This window comes from Trichosurus vulpecula, chromosome 3 (genome assembly GCF_011100635.1).
Source record: "Trichosurus vulpecula isolate mTriVul1 chromosome 3, mTriVul1.pri, whole genome shotgun sequence".
NCBI classification, from domain to species: Eukaryota; Metazoa; Chordata; class Mammalia; order Diprotodontia; family Phalangeridae; genus Trichosurus; species Trichosurus vulpecula.
The window spans coordinates 18,436,270-18,455,164 of NC_050575.1; the positions used below are offsets into that span (position 1 = coordinate 18,436,270).

Below are 18,895 nucleotides of genomic sequence, written 5' to 3' on the forward strand. Positions count from 1 at the left end.
GTCATGAAGTGGGTTTTATCATCAGTCTTGGAATTGTGTGTCCTATGGTTCTGGTTACTTCACCCTGTATTAGTTCACACAAATATTCCCAGGTTTCTCCAAAACCACCCCTTTCATCATTTCTTATGACAAAATAATATTTCATTGCATTCATGTACCATAATTTGTTTAGCTATTTCCTAATTCGTGGGCACCGGCCTTTGCTACAACAAATGGAGTTGCTGTAAATATTTCTGCATATATGAGCTTTTCTCTTTTTTTCTTTGCTCAGTTTGGATAAAGGCCTTAGTATTGATCATCGCTAAGTCAAGGGATATGTAAAGTTGGTTAGACCAGTTCACAGTTCCACCAACAGAGGATCATTGTGCCTGTTTTACTGCAGCCCGTCCAGTGCCTCCAACATGTGTCATTTCGCTTTTCTGTCCAAACTGCCAATCTGATGGGTGTGAGGTGGAGCCACAGAGTTGTTTGTTTTTTTTTTTTAATTTACAATTTAACTAATGTCTTGGAGCATTTTTTTATATGATTGTTGATCCTTTGCATTTGTATATTCAGGTACTTTGACCATTTATAAATGGGGAGGGGGTCTTGTTATATATTTGAATCAGTACCTTATATATCTTAGGCTTGGGATCTTTATCGTAAAGACTTGCTGCAAAGATTTTTTCCCCCCAGTTCCCTGTTTCCCTACTAATTTTAATTTCATTTAGCTTTATTTGTATAACATTTTATATAACTAAAGTTGTTAATTTTATCTTCTTATTCTTGTTTAGTCATTAACTTTTCCATTATCCATAGTTATGAAAGGTATAGTCTGTGTTACTTTTCTAATTTAACTATGATATGATTTTTTTGGTATTTAAACCCCACATTCACTTGGATCTGTCTTCATATTTGGTACGCAGTATTAGTCGAAATCTGATTTCTTCCAAACTTCCTACCCGTTTTTCCTAGTAGTTTTTGTCAAATAGTGTAGTTCTTTTCTCAGTAGTTGGGGCTTTGTGTTTATTGAACAAATACTAGTACATTTATTTGTATCAGGATATCATGTGCCTCATCTGTTTTACTGATCAGCCTCTTTTCTAGTCAGTACCAAATAGTTTCATGATTACTGCTTGTCTTATAGTTTGAGATCTGGTACTGACAGGCTCCCTGCTCACTTTTTTCATTATTTTTCTTGAGTTTCTTCACCTTTTGTTACTGCAGAAAAATTTTGTCCAATTGTTTTGTAGTTCTCTAAAATAATCCGTTGCTATTTTGATTGATTATGGTACTGAATAAATTAATTTAGGCCATATCGTCACTTTTATGCCTAATCATTAGCCAATTGATTCTCAACTAATTTAGAGTTATTTTTATTTCTATAAAGAGTGTAGTTGTAGTCATATAGTTCCTTTGTGTCTTGGAAGATAGACTTCCAGATATTTATGCATTCTGTAGTTATTTTAAATGTAATTTCTTTTTCTATCTTTTCCTGCTGAGTTTTGTTGCTAATACAGAAATACTGTTGATTTAGGTGGGTTTATTTTACTTCCTGCAATTCTAAGGTTTTTAGTTTATTTCTTAGGGTTCTCTAGATAGATCATCATATTTTCTGCAAATCTTTGCCTGCTTAAATTCTTTTAATTTCTTTTCCTTGTTATTATTATAGCTAGCATTTCTAGAACAGTGTCAAATAATATTTTTTATAATAGAAATCCTTGCTTTATCCTAACGTAGGTCTTTAGCCTATGTCCATTATAATGTTTTAAAATTTTTTGATAGGTACTGCCTACCAAGAAAGGTCTATTTAAATATTCCTTTTCATTTTAATTTTTTCAAAAACAGAAATGCTGTTATATTTTATCAAAAGTTTGATCATTATTGATATTTAGTTTTTAAAAATTATTTTTGCTATTAATATGGTCTGTTATGTTTATAACTTTTCTTTTATTGAACCTCTAGATTCAACTTGGTCTTTAAAAAAAAAAAAAGGACATTTAAATTGTGAATGATGGAATATAGAAAGAGGGCATTAAAGCTCGGCCCAGGGTATGTGTATGATGCCAAAGAGTATAGTGGGATAGTGCAGACAGGAAACTTGATTGGAGAAATAAAATTTTTTTCTGACTTTTAAAGGTGTCTGTTAAACTCACTCTTGGCAGAAACCTAGCCTAGCTCCTCCTGAATACCAGGAACATGTGGAAGGGGAGAAGTAGGAATTTCCAAAAGGGGGGATTATAGAAGTATTTACTGCTTCTTAGAATACTTTTGGTGCTTAGCTTTATCATAAAATAATCTAGTTCTCTGAAATATATGAGGCCCATTTCTTTCATGAGAGGATGCTTCAAAGGATGCCTTCTTGGATGAGGAAATGTGGATTAGAAGTAGGTTGTGGAGATAGTCGTCAGACTGCGGGATTTTTATTTTATCCCAGAAGCAGTAGTGAGGCCACTAGAGACTTTCTTTTCTTTCACGTTGTCAGACCTATACTTTACAAAGTTTATTTTTCCAGCATATTTGTAGATGGTAGAAAAGGAACCAGGAAGAGAGGAAAGATTAAAGATTAAATAGAGCAAGCTGTGGAAGGGGTGGGATCAAAAGTAGAACAGATTAGACACATAAAATACAGAGGCAAATGAGCACATACTGTTTGAGAAACCTGAAGATCTCAGCTACTGGGGTAAGAACTCACTGTTTCACAAAAACTGTTGGAAAAATTGGAAAGCAGTGTGGCAGAAACTAGATCTAAAATAACATGTAACACTATACCAAGGTATACTACAAATGAGTGTAGGCCTTGTATCTGCTTAAGAGATGACATCATAAATGTGAGAAAGAAGGAAGAAATTACCTGTTAGATATATAGATAGGGGAACAGGGCAAGACCAAACAAGAGTTGTAGAGAATCACAGAAGGGTAAAATGGACTATTTTTATCACACTAAATTAAAAAGGTTTTACACAAATAAAACCAGTGCAGCTAAAATTAGAAGAGAAGCAGGTAAATGGGGTAAAGTCTCTGTAACATGTTTCTCTGATAGAAGTCTTATTTCTAAGTTATGTAGGGACTGATTCAGATTTATAAGAATAAACACCCTTTCTTGATTTGATAGTAAAGGGATGTGAATAGAGTTTTCAGGGAAAGAAATCCATGTTAACAATGTCCATATGAAGAAAATCATCTAAGTCACTAATAATTACAAGCAAATGCAAATTGAAACAAATTAGAGGTTCTACTTCATGTGTCTCAGATTGGCAAAAATGACAAAAAATGAAAATGGTATTCCCGAAAGGCTGTAGAAAAACAGGATGACTAATTTACTGTTGGTGGAATTGTAAACTGGGCCTTAGTTTTTTTTCCTAATAGTAAGGCTAGTGGAAGTGATAGAATTTCAGCTGAGCTGTTTAAAATCCCAAAAGATGATGCTGTTAAAGTGCTGTACTCAATATGCCAGCAAATTTAGAAAACTCAACAGTGGCCACTGGATTGGAAAAGAACCGTTTACTTCCCAGTCCTGAAGAAAGGCAATGACAAAGAATTTTCAAATTATCAAACAATTGCTCTCATTTCACACACCAGCAAGGTGAAAGAAAGAGGACAGTATATAAGCTGGCTAGAAGCTTAACATAAAAAAAGCTAGGGTCTTGGCAATTGGTCCCATCACTTCCTGGCAAATAGAGGGAGAAGAAATGGAAGCAGTATCAGATTAAATATTCTTCAGCTCATAGATCACTGCAGCTGACAACTGCAGCCATAAAATTAAAATTTGCTTGCTTCTTGGAAGGAAAGCTATGGAAAATTTGGACAGCATACTAAAAAGCAGAGACATCACCTTGCTGCAAAGGTCTGTATGGTCAGAACTGTGGTTTTTCCAGTAGTTATGTTTGGTTGTGAGAACTGGCCTATGAGGAAAGCTGAGGGCCACAGAGTCAACACTTTCGAATTGTGGTGCGAGACATGACTTTGAGAGCCCACTGGATAGCAAGGAGCTCAAATTAATCAATACTTAAATGAATTCGGGCTATTCACTGGGAGGTCAAATACTGCAGCTAAGCTTAAATGCTTTGGCCACATAATGAGAAGGCCAAACTCGTTGAAAAAGACCCTACCATTGGGAAAGACTAAAGGCAAAAGGAAAAGGGGGTGACAGGGATAAATGGTGTCACGGGAGCCACAAACGTGAATTTGTACAGACTTCAGGAGATAGTGAGTGATAGAAGGGCCTGGTGTACAATAGTCCATGGAGTCATGAAGGATTGGAGACGACTAAATAGCTGAACAACAACAAAACCTGGTTAAGCCATTCTGGAAAACAGTTTGGAACCTGTACCAAAAGTTAGCAAGTTCTTTATACCCATTGAACCAGCAATGCCACTACTTACTCTATATCTCAAAGAAATCAAAAAAAGAGGAAAAGGAATGTGATGGTATGCTAGCGTGCTGTAAGAAATGATCGAGGAGATGGTTTCAGAGAAACCTGGGAAGATTTTTGTAAAGTGACACACAGTGAAGTAAGCAGAATCAGAAAACAGCAAACAACTTTGCAAGACTTAGGAACTCTGACCATTGCGCTGACCAACCATGATTCCAAAGAACTTGTGATGAGACATACTACCAATCTCCTGATAGAGAGGTAGATAAATGGTAGGTTCAGAGTACTGATTGAAATGCATTTTGGGGGGATGTGGCCAATTTGAGAATTTTGTTGTGGTTTGGTTTTTTTTTTTTTTTTTTTTTTTTTGTTTGGGTTTTTTTCTTAATGAGGAGTAGAAAGGAGAAGGTCAGGTTCATAACTTCCTCCTCAAATTATTGTGTACTATTATATACTGATCTGTTTACATGGTCTATTCCCCAAGCGGAATGTAAGCTCCTTTAGGGTATGGAATTTCTTTTATTTTCTCTTTGTATCCCTAGTGCCTTGCTCATAATAGACATTTAAATGCTTGAAGGATTGGACTGTATTATTGATGTCTTCCAGATTAGACCTGATCCACCTGTCTTCTGTGACACATGACTTAGAGTAACAAATTTGTAGTGGGTTTGTTCATCCAGGCCACCTCCAATGTCAATTAGCGTTATGTGGCTAGGAGCAGAAAAGTTGATGATGGCGGGTTGGGAGGGAAGGACTGGCAGTGTAAACCTGGTCATAGGACAAGACAAGAGATTTAAAGATGGTTAATACATAATTGAATTGTTGCATCAGAGCTGTGAAAGAAGGAAATGGCCAGAGCAATAATTATGAACTGGATACATGGGCAAGGATTGAGAGACTAGAGGTTATGTCAAGGTCAAAGAATAGATTTAGGAGTAAATTGGAGGGGAAAGAAGTGAGGATAGGATATTATAATCAGAGAACAACATTTTAGAGTTTAAGATCATGAAGGCAGGGACATTTTATGATAGATCCAAGGTATGATCATCTCTGGTGGATAAGGTAAAATGAAGATCTAGCTCACTGAAATTGAACTAGAGGAACAAGGAAGGAGAACAAGGCATTTGAGGTGGCATCAACATATAGGTGGTATTATGGATAGAGCACTGGAGTCAGGAAGACCTGAGGTCAAATCCAGCATCAGGCACTAGCTTTGTGACCTTGGACATGTCACTTAACCCATCTGCCTCAGTTTCCTCATTTTTAAAGTAGTGATAGTAGTAGTACTTTCCTTTTCCCCATTGTTGTGTGAATAAATGAGATGTTTGTAAAGTGCTTTGCAAACCTTAAAGCACTATATAAAAGTTAGCTTTATTATTAATGTCATTATATACTGTTTTCCCAAGTATGAAGGCAGGGATTAAAATGAAGAATGAAGGCTATAAACTAGATACCTTACCCCTTAATACGAGAGAGTTACTAACCTAGAGACTTTGGCTTTAAGATTTTACATTTTAGACCAACTGTATTATATCTGAGTTACGGCAAATAACATAATTACATAATGCCCTTGTTGTCAGGGTATAGAAATGGGGCCTTAGAGGGTGCTATAGTGAGATTGATGTGAAATTAATTGAACTATTAGAACCAGAAAATATTGATTAGTTGATATCAACTATGGAGTTGGAGAGGTCTCTACTGACAGGTTATAGGGATTTGCCCTAATGTCTAACATTGTCAACTCTTTTTTTTAATCAGTCCTGGTTATCAGATATATGGGTACCACAGAACTTGAAAGTACTGCTAAATGTGACAAAATTGGTATGAGTTGCCTTGTTGGGTATCTAGGCCTCCTTCCCTAGTGCTGTGCAAATGAAGAATGAATGGCTGTTAGGGATGATGGTAGAAGAAATACATGAATTAGTGAAGGGTTTGTACCAGAACTGGATCACCTCTAAAGTTCCTCCCACCTCAAATTCCATAAAATAGAAGTCATAACAAGCAGGTATGCCTTTCTGTCAACTACTTTTTTGTATCCTAAGACAAACTTAATTATTTGATCATGACTGGAATATTAGAGTTTGCAAATTCCACCTGTACTGATAGGATAACATCTTGTGGGGTCACCACAGTTTACCATCTGATCATTAAGTTACTCAGTTCTGGAACCTTAATATTCAGCTCAACAAAGAATGATCAGAAAACAAAAAAAGAATGATCAGGGCCTATGATAACAGAATCATACTATCCAAAATCTCATGAGACTGAACTTCAGTAGAAAGCTAATTTTAATGACAGACTATTCCAAAAACTGTGTCGTATGTAACTACTGTCTGTTTTCTGGAATCAAGGAACTGGTAAAAACCAGTTTCTGAGCACAGAGTCAAATTTTGCCAAAAATCAAGTTGGTAAGCATTTATTACGCACCTATTAGGTGTCGGGCACTGTACTGTATGCTAGATAAGCAGTGTGAAATAATGGGAAAAGTGATGCTTCGTTGGAAGGCCTGTATTCAGAATCCCCAGTTCTGAAATTTATTAGCTATTGGACAAACCTGGGGAAGTCTTGTAACATGTCAGTATTATTCTAAAACTTATGGAAGATGGGAAGACAAATGCTCGCAATACTTACCTCAGGACTGAGGTAGTGAGGAGTGTGTGCTCAGTTAATAATATACATACAGTCCTGTTTTGCTCTGGCACTTTTCCTAGTTGCCAGAATGGTCAGGCCGCCTTACCTTTTGCCATGCTGGGTGCATGCTGACAATTTCTTGCTCACCATCTCTTCTTGGTTACGTCGTACATCTCTTTGAACTTACTTATTTCCACTTGCTTTTAAAAATGTCACTCTGAGTTAATGTTATTTTCCATTGATGACTTTTTAGGTTGCCTGCTTTTTATTGTCACATAAAAATCTTTACCTCATTAATGTAATGTCTTTAAATCAGCATTTCTTAAACTGTGGGTTGTAACCCCATATGAGGTCGAGTAACTGACCATGGGGGTTGCAAAATATTTATCAACAGTAAAAGGTTTCTAAATGCGCAACAACCAAAAATTAATTCAAAATCAAACATGTAATGAATCTCAGGTGTTTCTGGCAGCAGTTGCCCATGTTGCATCGTGCAGCTTCACTGCAGCTTTGGGTCTGAACACACCACATAAGCATTTTGCACTCTGTGTGCTGTCACCCCATGCAACACCAACGAAGACTGCCAGAAACACTTCAGCTCAGATTCAAGACTATTGTATGTTATGAATTGCAGTGTTTTTACTATACATGCAAAATTATTAAATGAATTTTGGTTTGGGATTGGGACACGATTTCCAACAATTTCTGAAATGATCCTAAACATACTTCTGCCATTTTGTACTCTGTATTTATGCAAAGCAGTGTTCTCAGCATTGACAATTATGAAATCAAAATATTGATCAACTCTGAAAAACGTTAGAGATGCTCTACGTCCTGCAGTATCATATATTCCTCAAGAGTTAATTCTTTATGTAAAAATAAACAAGCACATCCATCTCATTAGTGTACAAATTTGCTTTCATCTTTAATAAATGGTAAAACTATGTATATCAAAGAATTGTTTTAAAATAAATTTCTTTATGATTTATTATCAGTAAATGTTTCATTTGTATCCCTATTTTATATACCTATATCCCCAGGGTCATGTAAAAATTTCTTGGGCGAAAAGGAGTCATAAATGGAAAAAGTCTAAGAAGTCCTGCTCTAAATCATACTGTAGCATGGGCTTTTTTCAGGTTGCTGTGTACTGTTTTTCTCCCTTTCCCTATATTCATGATGGAAACAGAGCAAATTTAGGAGCAGACAATACACAATACTCTGTTTTCCTCACTGAGCCCTGGCTCCCCTCCAACAACACTACATCTTGGTCATCCTGCCCCCATGGAGAGTGGATTCTTCCTTCCTTGTTCCTCAAACCACTTTAAAGATTTTCACTTTATCCCCATTATTCAGGAAACTCTCCTCCTTTTAAACTTAATCATATCAAGATTTTCCATCCCATTAAAATCAAGATACCTCTTTATATTGGCCCTTATGTCATTTTCCTTTCTTTCTCAAGGAGTTCATCACCTGGCTCACTGTCTCTCTCCTCCCCAAAGCTTTGTCCTTGTAACTATAAGAGTTCATCATCCATGTTGATGCTTCTTCTAACTTCCTAACCACTTAATTCCTCAGTCTCATTAAATTCTATGATTTATTCTATTCACTCTATCTCAGGCACAGACAAAGGTGGTCATACCCTGAATCTCATCATTACTGATACGTGTTCCGTTTCCTTACTCAAAAACTGTGTTGTTCTTCTACCTTGTCCTAACTTCATATCATTCTGTCTCTTCCTATGTCTTATCCAGCCTAACGCTACTCTTTGCCCTCATTGAGATCTCTGATTCCTTTATCCCTCGGTACTTTCTCAGCCTGCTTTGATTTCACTTTCCTCTCTTTTTAAACTTGACCCTAATTAACTGTACACTGCCCTTTACTTTCAAATGCATTGCCTCTGTCTCCTATTACCAGTTACCCCTTGCCAGACCTCAGTCCTGGATTACACCCACAGTCTACCTTCAGTCCTGCTCATGTGCTTCTGAGCAAAGTTGGAGGAAGTTACATAGCTGTTCTTATAGGGTACATTATAAATTCATGTTATTCAACTTGAACTGAGCGCTCAGCTGCAGCAGAGAAATCAACTCCCCCCAATCGATTCCCTGTCTCACTCCCCACAAAATTTTTCAAACCTTTCCTTCTTTCTAAAAGCCTTCACTACCTCTTTCTCTGCCCCCTTCCCAGTTGAGGACCTCACTATTTATTGTACTGAGAAAGTTGAGGCCATTTGACATAAACTCTTTCTTTTCCCTTTCTCTTCATCTCAACCCACCAGCCCCCTTTTCCCAGTATCTGGTAGTGAATTGCCTGTTTCCTTGCCAAAGCCATACTGTCTGCATATGCCCAAAGTCCCATCCCCTCCCATCCTCTCCAGCAGAGAACCACAATTTCCATCCCTTCCCCTCTTTTTCCCCCACCCTGCCTCTTTCTCTTCCTCCTCATCTCTCCCTGTCAATTACTGGTTCCTTCCCTACTGCCTTTAAACATGCCAGAGTCTCTTCCCCATCCTTAAAAAACTTTCACTAGACTTTAACTAAGGTCAAATTATTATCTTTTATGTTTCCTGCTTGTCTAAGTCAAATGCCTAGAGAAAGCCATCTACACTTGCTGCCTCTACGCGTCTCCTTTCATTATTTTCTCATCCTTTTGCAATCTGGCTTCAGACTTGAAATTTCTCACTCTAGAGTCGCATATCTGCTACATGTGATACTGTTGACTACTTGCTCCTCTCTGGGATTTCCTTACATTACGCTCTCGGTCCTTCTTCTGATTATCTAGCCCTTGCTTCTAGTCTCCATTACTGATTTATCATCAATATTCGGAACTGCCTTAAGGTTCCATCTTAGTTATCGTATTCTTTCTCAGTGACTTCTCGGTTCCATGAGTTTAATTATCAGTTAATCAATTGTGAAATCAATTCATGACTCAGTAACCTATCTATCCATCTCCAGTCTCTCCTCTGAGCTTCAGTCCTGCGTTATCAGTTACCTATTAGACATTTCAAATAGGATGTCCAACAGATAAGTCAGACTCAAAATGTCCAAAACAGATTCAGTATCTTTATCTAATTAGTTGCCAAATATCCATGTTTCTCATTTGACACCATCTTTGACCCACAGCTACCACCTTAGTTCACACCTTTATTACCTCTCACCTAGATTGTAGCAATTGCTTCTTAATTGGTCTGTCTGCCTCAAGTTTCTCTCTATTCTAAGCCACCACCTCCACTACAGCTTAAATGTAAATCTGACCCAGTCAGTACTATGTTTAGTAAATTCCAGTGACTTCCTGTTGCTTCTAGGATAAAGTATATACTACTTTTTCTTTTCTTTTTTTAATTATTGTTTATTTTTCCCCAGGTATATGTAAAAACCATGTTAACATTTCAAAATTTTGAGTTCCAAATTCTCTCCCTTCCCCGTACTGAGAGAGCAAGCAATTCGATACAGGTTATACATGTGTAATCATGCAAAGCATTTCCATAATAGTCATGTTGTGAAAGAAAACCTCAAGAAAAATAAAGAAACCAAAAAGTATGCTTCAGTCTGTATTCAGATACTATCAATTCTTTCTCGGGATGGATAGCATTTTTCATCATAAGTCCTTCAGAATTATCTTGGACCATTGTATTGCTGATAACAGCTAAATCATTCATAGCTGATCATCCTAAGATATTGCTGTTACTTTGCGTATCGTACATTTCACTTTGCGTCAGCTCATGCAGGTCTCTCCAGGCTTTTCCAAGAGCATCCCACTCATCATTTCCAGTAGCACAGCAGTATTCCATCATAATCACATACCACAGCTTGTTCAGGCATTCCCCAATTGATGGGCATCCCCTCAATTTCTAATTCTTTGCTGCCAGAAAAGAGCTGCTATAAATATTGTTGTACATGTAAGTCTTTTTCCTTTTTGTTTTTTTATTTCTTTTGGGATACAGATCTAGTAATGGTATTGCTAGGTCAAAGGGTATGTGTGGTTTTATAGCCCATGGGGTATAGTTCCAAATTGCTCCACAGAATGGTTGAATTAATTCACAACTCCACCAACAGTGCGTTAATGCCCCATTTTCCCCATATCCCCTCCACTGTTTGTCATTTTCCTTTTCTGTCCTGTTAGCCAATCTAATTGGTATGAGATAACACCTCAGAATTATTTTAATTTGCATTTCTCCAGTCAATAATGAGTTAGAGCATTATTTCATATGGCTTATAGATAGCTTTGATTACTTCATCTAAAAACTTCATATCTTTTGATCATTTATCAACTGGGGAATGGCTCTTGTTTTTATATAAATTTGACTCAGTTTTCTATATGTTTGAGAAATGAAACTTCAAGCAGAGAAACTTGATTCAAAAAAATTTTTTTCACAATTACTTTTGCGAACTGTATTTCCCTCTATCCTATTCCCATCCCCCACCCCAGTTTATTCTGTTTTCTCTCTCCTTTCACCCTTTCCCTCCTCAAAACATTTTGCTTCTGACTACTGCCTCCACTAATTGGCCCTCTCTTCTTTCACCACCAGCGCCCTCTTATCCTCTTCCCCTCCTACTTTCCTGTAGGGTAAGTTGATTTCTATACCCAATTGAGTGTGTATGTTATTCCCTTTTTGAGCCAATTCTGATGAGAGTTCCCCTCCACTGTAAAAGCTTTTTCTTGCCTCTTTTATGTGAGATGATTTGCCCATTTTACCTTTCTCCCAATACATTCCTCTTTCATCCCTTAACTTTATTTTTTTAGATATCCCATTATATTCAACTCACACCTGTGCCCTCTGTCTATATATACTACTTCTATCTACCCTAATAATAAGAAAGTTCTGTATCATCTTCCCATGTAGGAATTTAAAGTTTAACCTTATTAAGTCCCTTATGATTTCCCTTTCCAGTTTACTTTTTTATGCTTCTCTTGAGTCTTATATTTGAAAGTCAGATTTTCTATTCAGCTTTGGTCTTTTTATCAAGAATGCTTGAAAGTACTCTGTTGCATTGAATGTTAATTTTTTTTCCCCTGAAGGGTTATACTCAGTTTTGCTGGATAGGTGATTCTTGGTTGTTATCCTAGCTCCTTTGCCCTCTGGAATATCATATTCTAAGCCCTCCCATCCTTTAATGTAGAAGCTGCTAAATCTTGTGTTAACCTGACTGTGGTTCCATGATACTTGAATTGTTTCTTTCTGGCTGTTTCCAATATTGTCTCCTTGACAACTGGGAGCTCTGGAATTTGGCAATAACATTCCTGGGAGTTTTCATTTTGGGATCTCTTTCAGGAGGTGATTGGTAAATTCTTTCAGTTTCTATTTTTCCCTCTGGTTCTGGGTTATCAGGGCAGTTTTCTTTAATAATTTCTTCTTTTGGCTTTGTTTTACTGTTTCCTGATTTCTCATAACATCATTAGCTTCTGTTTCTCGATTCTAATTCTAAGAAATTTTTTTTTTACTTTTAGATTTTTATATTTGTGCACTCCTTATTGAATAATTCAAAGTTAGCCTAATAAAGAGTTTGAAATATTAGGTTACACTTCATTGATAATACAATTCCATCAACACTGTGTGCATTCTATATTGCCTTTATTTTATGAAAAAGCTAATTCAAAACTTTCATTAACTATGTGAATACAAAGTCCAAACTGTGAAAGTTATTGGCCTCATTTATAAAAACATAGAGGTGAGTCTTGGTCAGTTTCAGAGTTTCAGGAGTAGCACTTCAAAAGGGTTTTGCATTGGTGTGTTTCAGTGCCAAAGAATAGGCTCTGGCATCCCCCTTGTTCATCAACTACCAGGTCATCAGTTCTCTTCAGTAGATCATTCTTTGGTAAAGAAATTATTTCCAGAAATTCTGCATCTCCAACCTTTGGTTTAGCTCTCACATTTCCAGCATCATCTCCATTAATTGTCACAGTCACTATATATGTGTAGTACAATTTGACAAGCCTGGGTCCATGCAGACAGCTGGAGAACATTCAGCAACATCACCTTGAAACCAGCTTCTTCCTCAAGCTCACGAAAAACAGCTGTCTCTGGGCTTTCATTGTCATCTGTGAGACCTGCAGGGAACTCTAAGCAGTAGCCTCCCATTGAGGGTCTGAACTACTTCACCAGGACAATGCATTCATAATGAAGAATTCTGTGTAATACTGGGATAATTGCCACACCATCAGCAGAAAGTCCTTTCCTAGTAGTAGTAGTATGTTTCACAGTTTCCCAAGTTCTTATTTTACCAGCGCGTTCCACATAAGTAGTTTGTTCAAGCTTGACCTATTTTCCCTGTGTAATCAACTCTTCTGTTAGGATAGACTCCTTGGTAACTATGAGAATCCACAGGTGCTTTGTTTTCCATTTTCAAAATATGTTGCCCTCGCTGTCTTCTAGTAAGTTCATTCTGCTCTGGGAAGAGCTTCTCAGTGGGGAAAGAACAAGTGGAAAATAGTGGCGGGGGCTATGACTGCAGTGTCCAAGTCCAGGAATTATTTGCTTCAGTGAGCATTTTGAACCTCCTTTTCCATTTGGCCAATTCTACTTTTTAAGGAGTTTTTTTCTTCAGGGAATTTTTCTGCCTCTTTTTCCATTTGGCCAGTTCTGCTTTTCAAGGTATTCTTCTCCTCATTGGCTTTTTGTATCTCTTTTACCATTTGGCCTAATCTGTTTTTTAAGGTGTTATTGTCTTCAGTATTTTTGTGTGTGTGTGTCTCCTTTACCCCAAGCCGTTGATTCTTTTTTTTTTTCATGATTTTCTTACGTTGCTCATTTCTCTTCCCAATTTTTCCTTTACCTCTTACTTGATTTTCAAAATCTTTTTTGAGTTCTTTCATGGCCTAAGATCAATTAATATTTTTCTTGGAGGCTTTGGATGTAGGAGCTTTGACTTTGATGCCTTCTTCTGAGTGTGTGTTTTGATCTTCCTTGGCACCATATTAACTCTATGGTCAATTTTTTTTTTCCTGTTTGCTCATATTCCCAGCCTGTTACTTGACTTTTAACTCTTTGTTAAAGTAAGGCTCAGCTTCCAGGATGGAGGGCACACTGTTGCAAGCTTCAGGGGTTTTGTGCAGCTTTTTTCAGAGATACTTCTAGAGACCTGTAAGTTTTCATTTCTTCCAAAGTGGTATGATCCAAGAAGAGGTGTTTACTCCTCTCCTGGCCTATGCTCTGGTCTGTGAGTGACCATAAGCACTCTTTTCTGCCCTGGAACTATGAGGAAGGTCCCCCCTCCACTGCAGCCTCAGGCGGGCATATGCTAGTACTCCTCCTCCCCCTAGGACTGCCACTCAGGACTGTGACCCAGATCCAAGTATGGACAAAGCAACAGAGTCCTGCCCCAGTGCCAGCAAAGAAACCCCGGTAACCTACTTCTGACCAGTCGTTCAATCCCCTTACCATCTGTGGACTGAGGGTTCCTGAGCAGCTATTGCTGCTGTTGATTCAGTGGCTCCCAAGGCCTGCTCCTAGTTTGCTGTGCTGGTGTGGCTGTGCTCCACTCTCACCCAGGTGCAGCAGACCTTTCCTGCCAACCTTTTAAATTGTCTTGGGCTGGAAAATTGTTTCACTCTGTCTTTTTGTGAGTTCTGCTGCTTTAAAATTTGCTTAGTCATTATTTAAAGATATTTAGAGGGTTTGGGGAAGAGCCCAGGCAAGTCCCTGCCTTTACTCCACTATCTTGGCTCTACCTCTTCCCTTTATTTTTTTTAAAGTTCTTCAACATCTAGTGCTTATCTTTCTAGTTTCATTGACCATTATTCTCTGTTCCCCTCTGTACAAACCAGCCAACTCTTTCTTATATATAATTCTCCATCTCTCATTTCTGTGGATTTGCCCTGGATATTCCAGATGTCTCCTTCTTTCCCTTCCTCTTAGAAATTCCCACTGTATTTTCTGATTTCAGTACTTTGTATTACTATTTATAGTTATGCTATATATTTACCTATGTACTTGTCTCTTCCATTAGTATGTTAAGCTCCTTAGAAGGAAGAATTGTTTCATTTTTTGTATTTGTTTCTCTAGCTCCATGTATGATGCCTGATACATATTAGGGACTCAGTAAATACTTGGTGATTGATAAACTCCTCTGTTTATCTTAAGTTTGTTTATTTTCAGTTTTCAACATTAACTTCCATAAATTTTAAATTTTCTCTCCCCTCCCCAAGACAGTATGCAATCCTATATAAACTCTACATATACATTCCTATCAAACATATTTCTGTTTATCTTTTAAAAGAAATTTAGTTCCAATTTCTCTTTCTAACTTCATTGAACAATACTTCCCTTCCCACTTTTTGATATAGCCCAACATGGCTTAGTCTGTTCTTCATACTTGATGCTCAATCTCTGTCTCCTTTCTACATGCATTTATTCTGACCATCTCATGCCTGAAACCTATTCTCTCCTTATTTCTGCCTCATAGCAGCCTTCTTTTCCTTCAAGATGCAGCTCCAGCACCCCCTTCTATGTGGAATCTCTCATGATTTCCTCAACTGCTAGTACCTTTCCTTTTAAACTATTTTATATTTAATTACTTTGTATCAGTTTGAATTTATTCTCTTTATCTTTATTATATATTACTTACATGTGAACTTGTCTTTCCTGTTAATTGAGTAGAGATTTCTTTTAGGTGTTGTATTTATATTCCTAGTACCTAGCACAGTGTTTTGCATATAGTAATATTTAATGACATCCTTATTGATTTATAACATATAAAGCATTTTGCAGACTTTTAAGCACTCTACAAAGGACACTTGTATTATTGCTATGGTGGTTAGGCCAAGTTGGTTTGAACATGAAATAATGGAGAGTAATGTGAAAGAAGTCTTGAAAGGTAGACTGGATTTTGAAGGGTTTTAATTGCCAAAAGGAGTTTGTATTTTATTCTAGAGAACATATATGTGCTTTAGGAAAATGTATGGGAGGGGAGAAAGGCTGGAAACAGGAAGACAGTTGTAGTAGTTTAGGCTAAGCTTGAGGTGGTGAAGAGGATTGGAGAGAAGGGGAAAGCTTAAAGAAACGTTGGGGGAGTAGAATAGACAAGACTTGGCAACTAATTAAGTTTGAGGGTTTAGGGAGAGGGAGAAGTCGAAAGGTTTCAGAGGTGGGCAACTAGAGGAATAATGCTGCTTTCTACCAAAATAGGAAAGGTAGGCCAAAGGGGTGGTTTAGTGAGTCCCATTGTGAATATGTTATTTTTGAGATGTTTTGGGACATTCAGGTATAACTCTCCAGGAAGAAGTTGGTGATGTCAGACTGGAAGTCAGGAGAGGGACTACGTACATGGATTTTGGAGTCAAATACTTAGAAATGCTCATTATCACCAAGATTTAGAAGATAGACAGAAAGGCCCAGGGCAGAGGCCTGGGAATAGTAAACCCACACTTAGGAACAGGAAGAAATGAAAGATGATCTTACAAAGGTTCTAAAGGTACTCTTATTTCTTCTCCACCATGAGAATGTAAGCCTTGCACTATACAGTTCTTTTCATAGGTTTCTTTTGCTTCTTGTGTTTGTATGTCAAAGTTCCTTCTCAGCTCTGAACTTTTGATCAGAAATGCTTCAGTCCTCTGGTTCACTAAAGTATATTTCCCTCCCGTAGCACATCGCTTGATTTTATGTAGGATAAGTTACTATTGGTTGCAAATCTTTTTGCGTTTTGGAACATTGTATTCCAAGATTTTCTCTCATTTATAGTAGAAGCTGGCAGATTTTCTGTGATCCTGTTTTGATACTCGGTACTTGTGGGAGCTCTGAATTTGGCTATAACAGTTTGGGGGCTTTCTTTCAGGAGGTCATCAGTAGATGCTTTCTATATTTGGCTTCTGGTTCTAGTAGATCTGGGTACTTTTCATTTATTTCTTGAAATAAAGTAGCAGGATTTTGCCTTTTTTGAATCATAGTTTTCAGGAAGTCCAGTGATTTTTAAACATCTCTTCTTGACCTTTTTTCTTGGTCATTTGTTTTTCACAGCAAATCCCTTATGTTTTCTTATCTTTTTTTATTGTAATATTTCTTGCTGTATCCCGTAGTTTTTGATTCTGTTTGATATATTCCAATTTTCAGGGTCCCTGTAACTTAGATAAAGCTTACCACTTTGGTTTCTAAGCTGTTTATTCTCCTTCTAGATCAGGAGTGGGGAACTTGTGGCCTCAAGGCTACAGGTTCCCCACTCCTGTTCTAGGTCTTTACTGCAGAGCATTTTTTCCATTTTATTTTTTATACTGCTTAATTTCTTCTATTCATGCATGTAGGTCCTTGTGGGATGGTATCATCAACAAGGATTTTATAAGCTCTCACTGGTGCCAGGCTCGGTGCTAAGCACTAAGTATAAAGGAAGGGCAAAAATATAGTCCCTACACACCGGGAGCTCATAATCTAATAGGGGAAACAACATTCGAGTAACTCTGTACATACAAGAACTCAAAATTTTTTTTAAATGAACACTAAAAATAATTAATAAAATGTTTGTATAAAAGGAAAGTGTCGTTCAGGAATAAGGAATGAGAGAGACCAAAGTCTAGTAGGATACACAGAAGCCTCATTACCAATATATCACAGATATTTTCTTCAAGAAAAGAATTAGTGATGCTGGACATGGGAGCGCTGAATAACCTCACAAAAAAAATAAATTGATTATATTTTACTAGGTGTGAAGTGATTCTTTACTGTTGTGTGAGGCATTCTTGAATCATCTGTGTATGTACTATCAGATCATAAAAGTGTTAGGACAAGAATTAAAATCAATACAAAACTAAAACAGAATGAAAATTGGAGAAAGATTACCTTCAATTTTAATAACTCTAACTATACCTATGTAAATGAGTTACTGATGCTAAAAGATGGGAAATTAGATGAAGGAAAAGATCCAGATTATAATAATTTCATACACAAGTTCAGCTGATGTAAATAAATTACCATAATGAGCATACTGAAAGTTTTAAGATTAAATCAGTGAATATTTTATTCAGTTGCCAAGATGAAAGGTGTAGCAGCTGGAGCACACTGTTGTAAGAGTATGAACTGATTTGTAGATTCTTGAAGAAGCATGTTGAAAGATTAGGTACAGTATCCTTTCATAAAATAGCTTGATTTAGTGGAGAGAAAAAAAGTTTAATGAAAGCTTAACAAGAGGCTCGACTCAGCAGAATTCTTAGTTGGAATTTGTGAATACCAGTTTTCTGTATTTAATGTGTATCTGGAAGAGATTTAGAGTAGTGTAATGAAAAATGGATCTTGGAGTTAGGATGACATAGTTTCATGTCTCTCTTCTGATATTACTATATGATGTCTAAGATATTTGTCCTATATAAATGTATCTCTTATTATTTTATGAAATATAAATGAATTTTTTGTTAAAACCATCCTAAGCATTAATCTGCGCAGAAGCATGTTTTTGTTTTGATTAGAAAATGACACTGTCACAAATGAAAATCATTGTTTGCAGAGTTTGGTATGTGTATGGTTCCTTGAATTTTTGTTTATTCCTTTTTGGGAATAAGCATTTTTAGAATTTTTAACCATACTGGTTAGTTAGTCTATGCTTTTAAAGCACAAATTCTTAAAACCATAATTTTTCTTTTTTCCCACTAGGTTGCAATAAAAATAATTGATAAGACTCAATTGAATCCAACAAGTCTACAGAAGGTAAGGCTATTTGTCTTGTAAACATTATTGGAAAAAAAAATTAGGCTTTTTAACCATCATTCTTTCCCATCCAATTTCCTAAATTCTTTAATATTTATTCATTTAATAGTGTAACAAAACTATTTTCTCCACAAAATGCTTTGATAATGTGAAATATCTGTGTGAGAAATTCCTTAAATTTATTAAAATTTCAATCTTTTAAAAAGTTGCAAAAGCCAAAAAGTTAATTATTTAGTAGCCAGCTTTCTATGATGAATCTCATTGTGCTTAGTTAAGCAAGTCTTCTG

At 36.7% G+C, this 18,895-nt stretch overlaps 1 protein-coding gene and 1 pseudogene across 6 annotated transcripts in view; one reads left to right on the forward strand and one right to left on the reverse strand.

Moving 5' to 3' along the window:
- MARK3 (microtubule affinity regulating kinase 3) overlaps positions 1 to 18,895 on the forward strand; it is a 140,169-nt gene that overhangs the window by 26,712 nt on the left and 94,562 nt on the right. For all 6 annotated transcript variants that reach the window (XM_036752305.1, XM_036752306.1, XM_036752307.1 and 3 more), the window contains exon 3: positions 18,555 to 18,608. In XM_036752305.1, coding sequence (XP_036608200.1) covers positions 18,555 to 18,608 — 54 coding nt within the window. The remainder of the gene's footprint in view (positions 1 to 18,554; positions 18,609 to 18,895) is intronic.
- Positions 12,691 to 13,150, reverse strand: LOC118844422 (annotated as a pseudogene).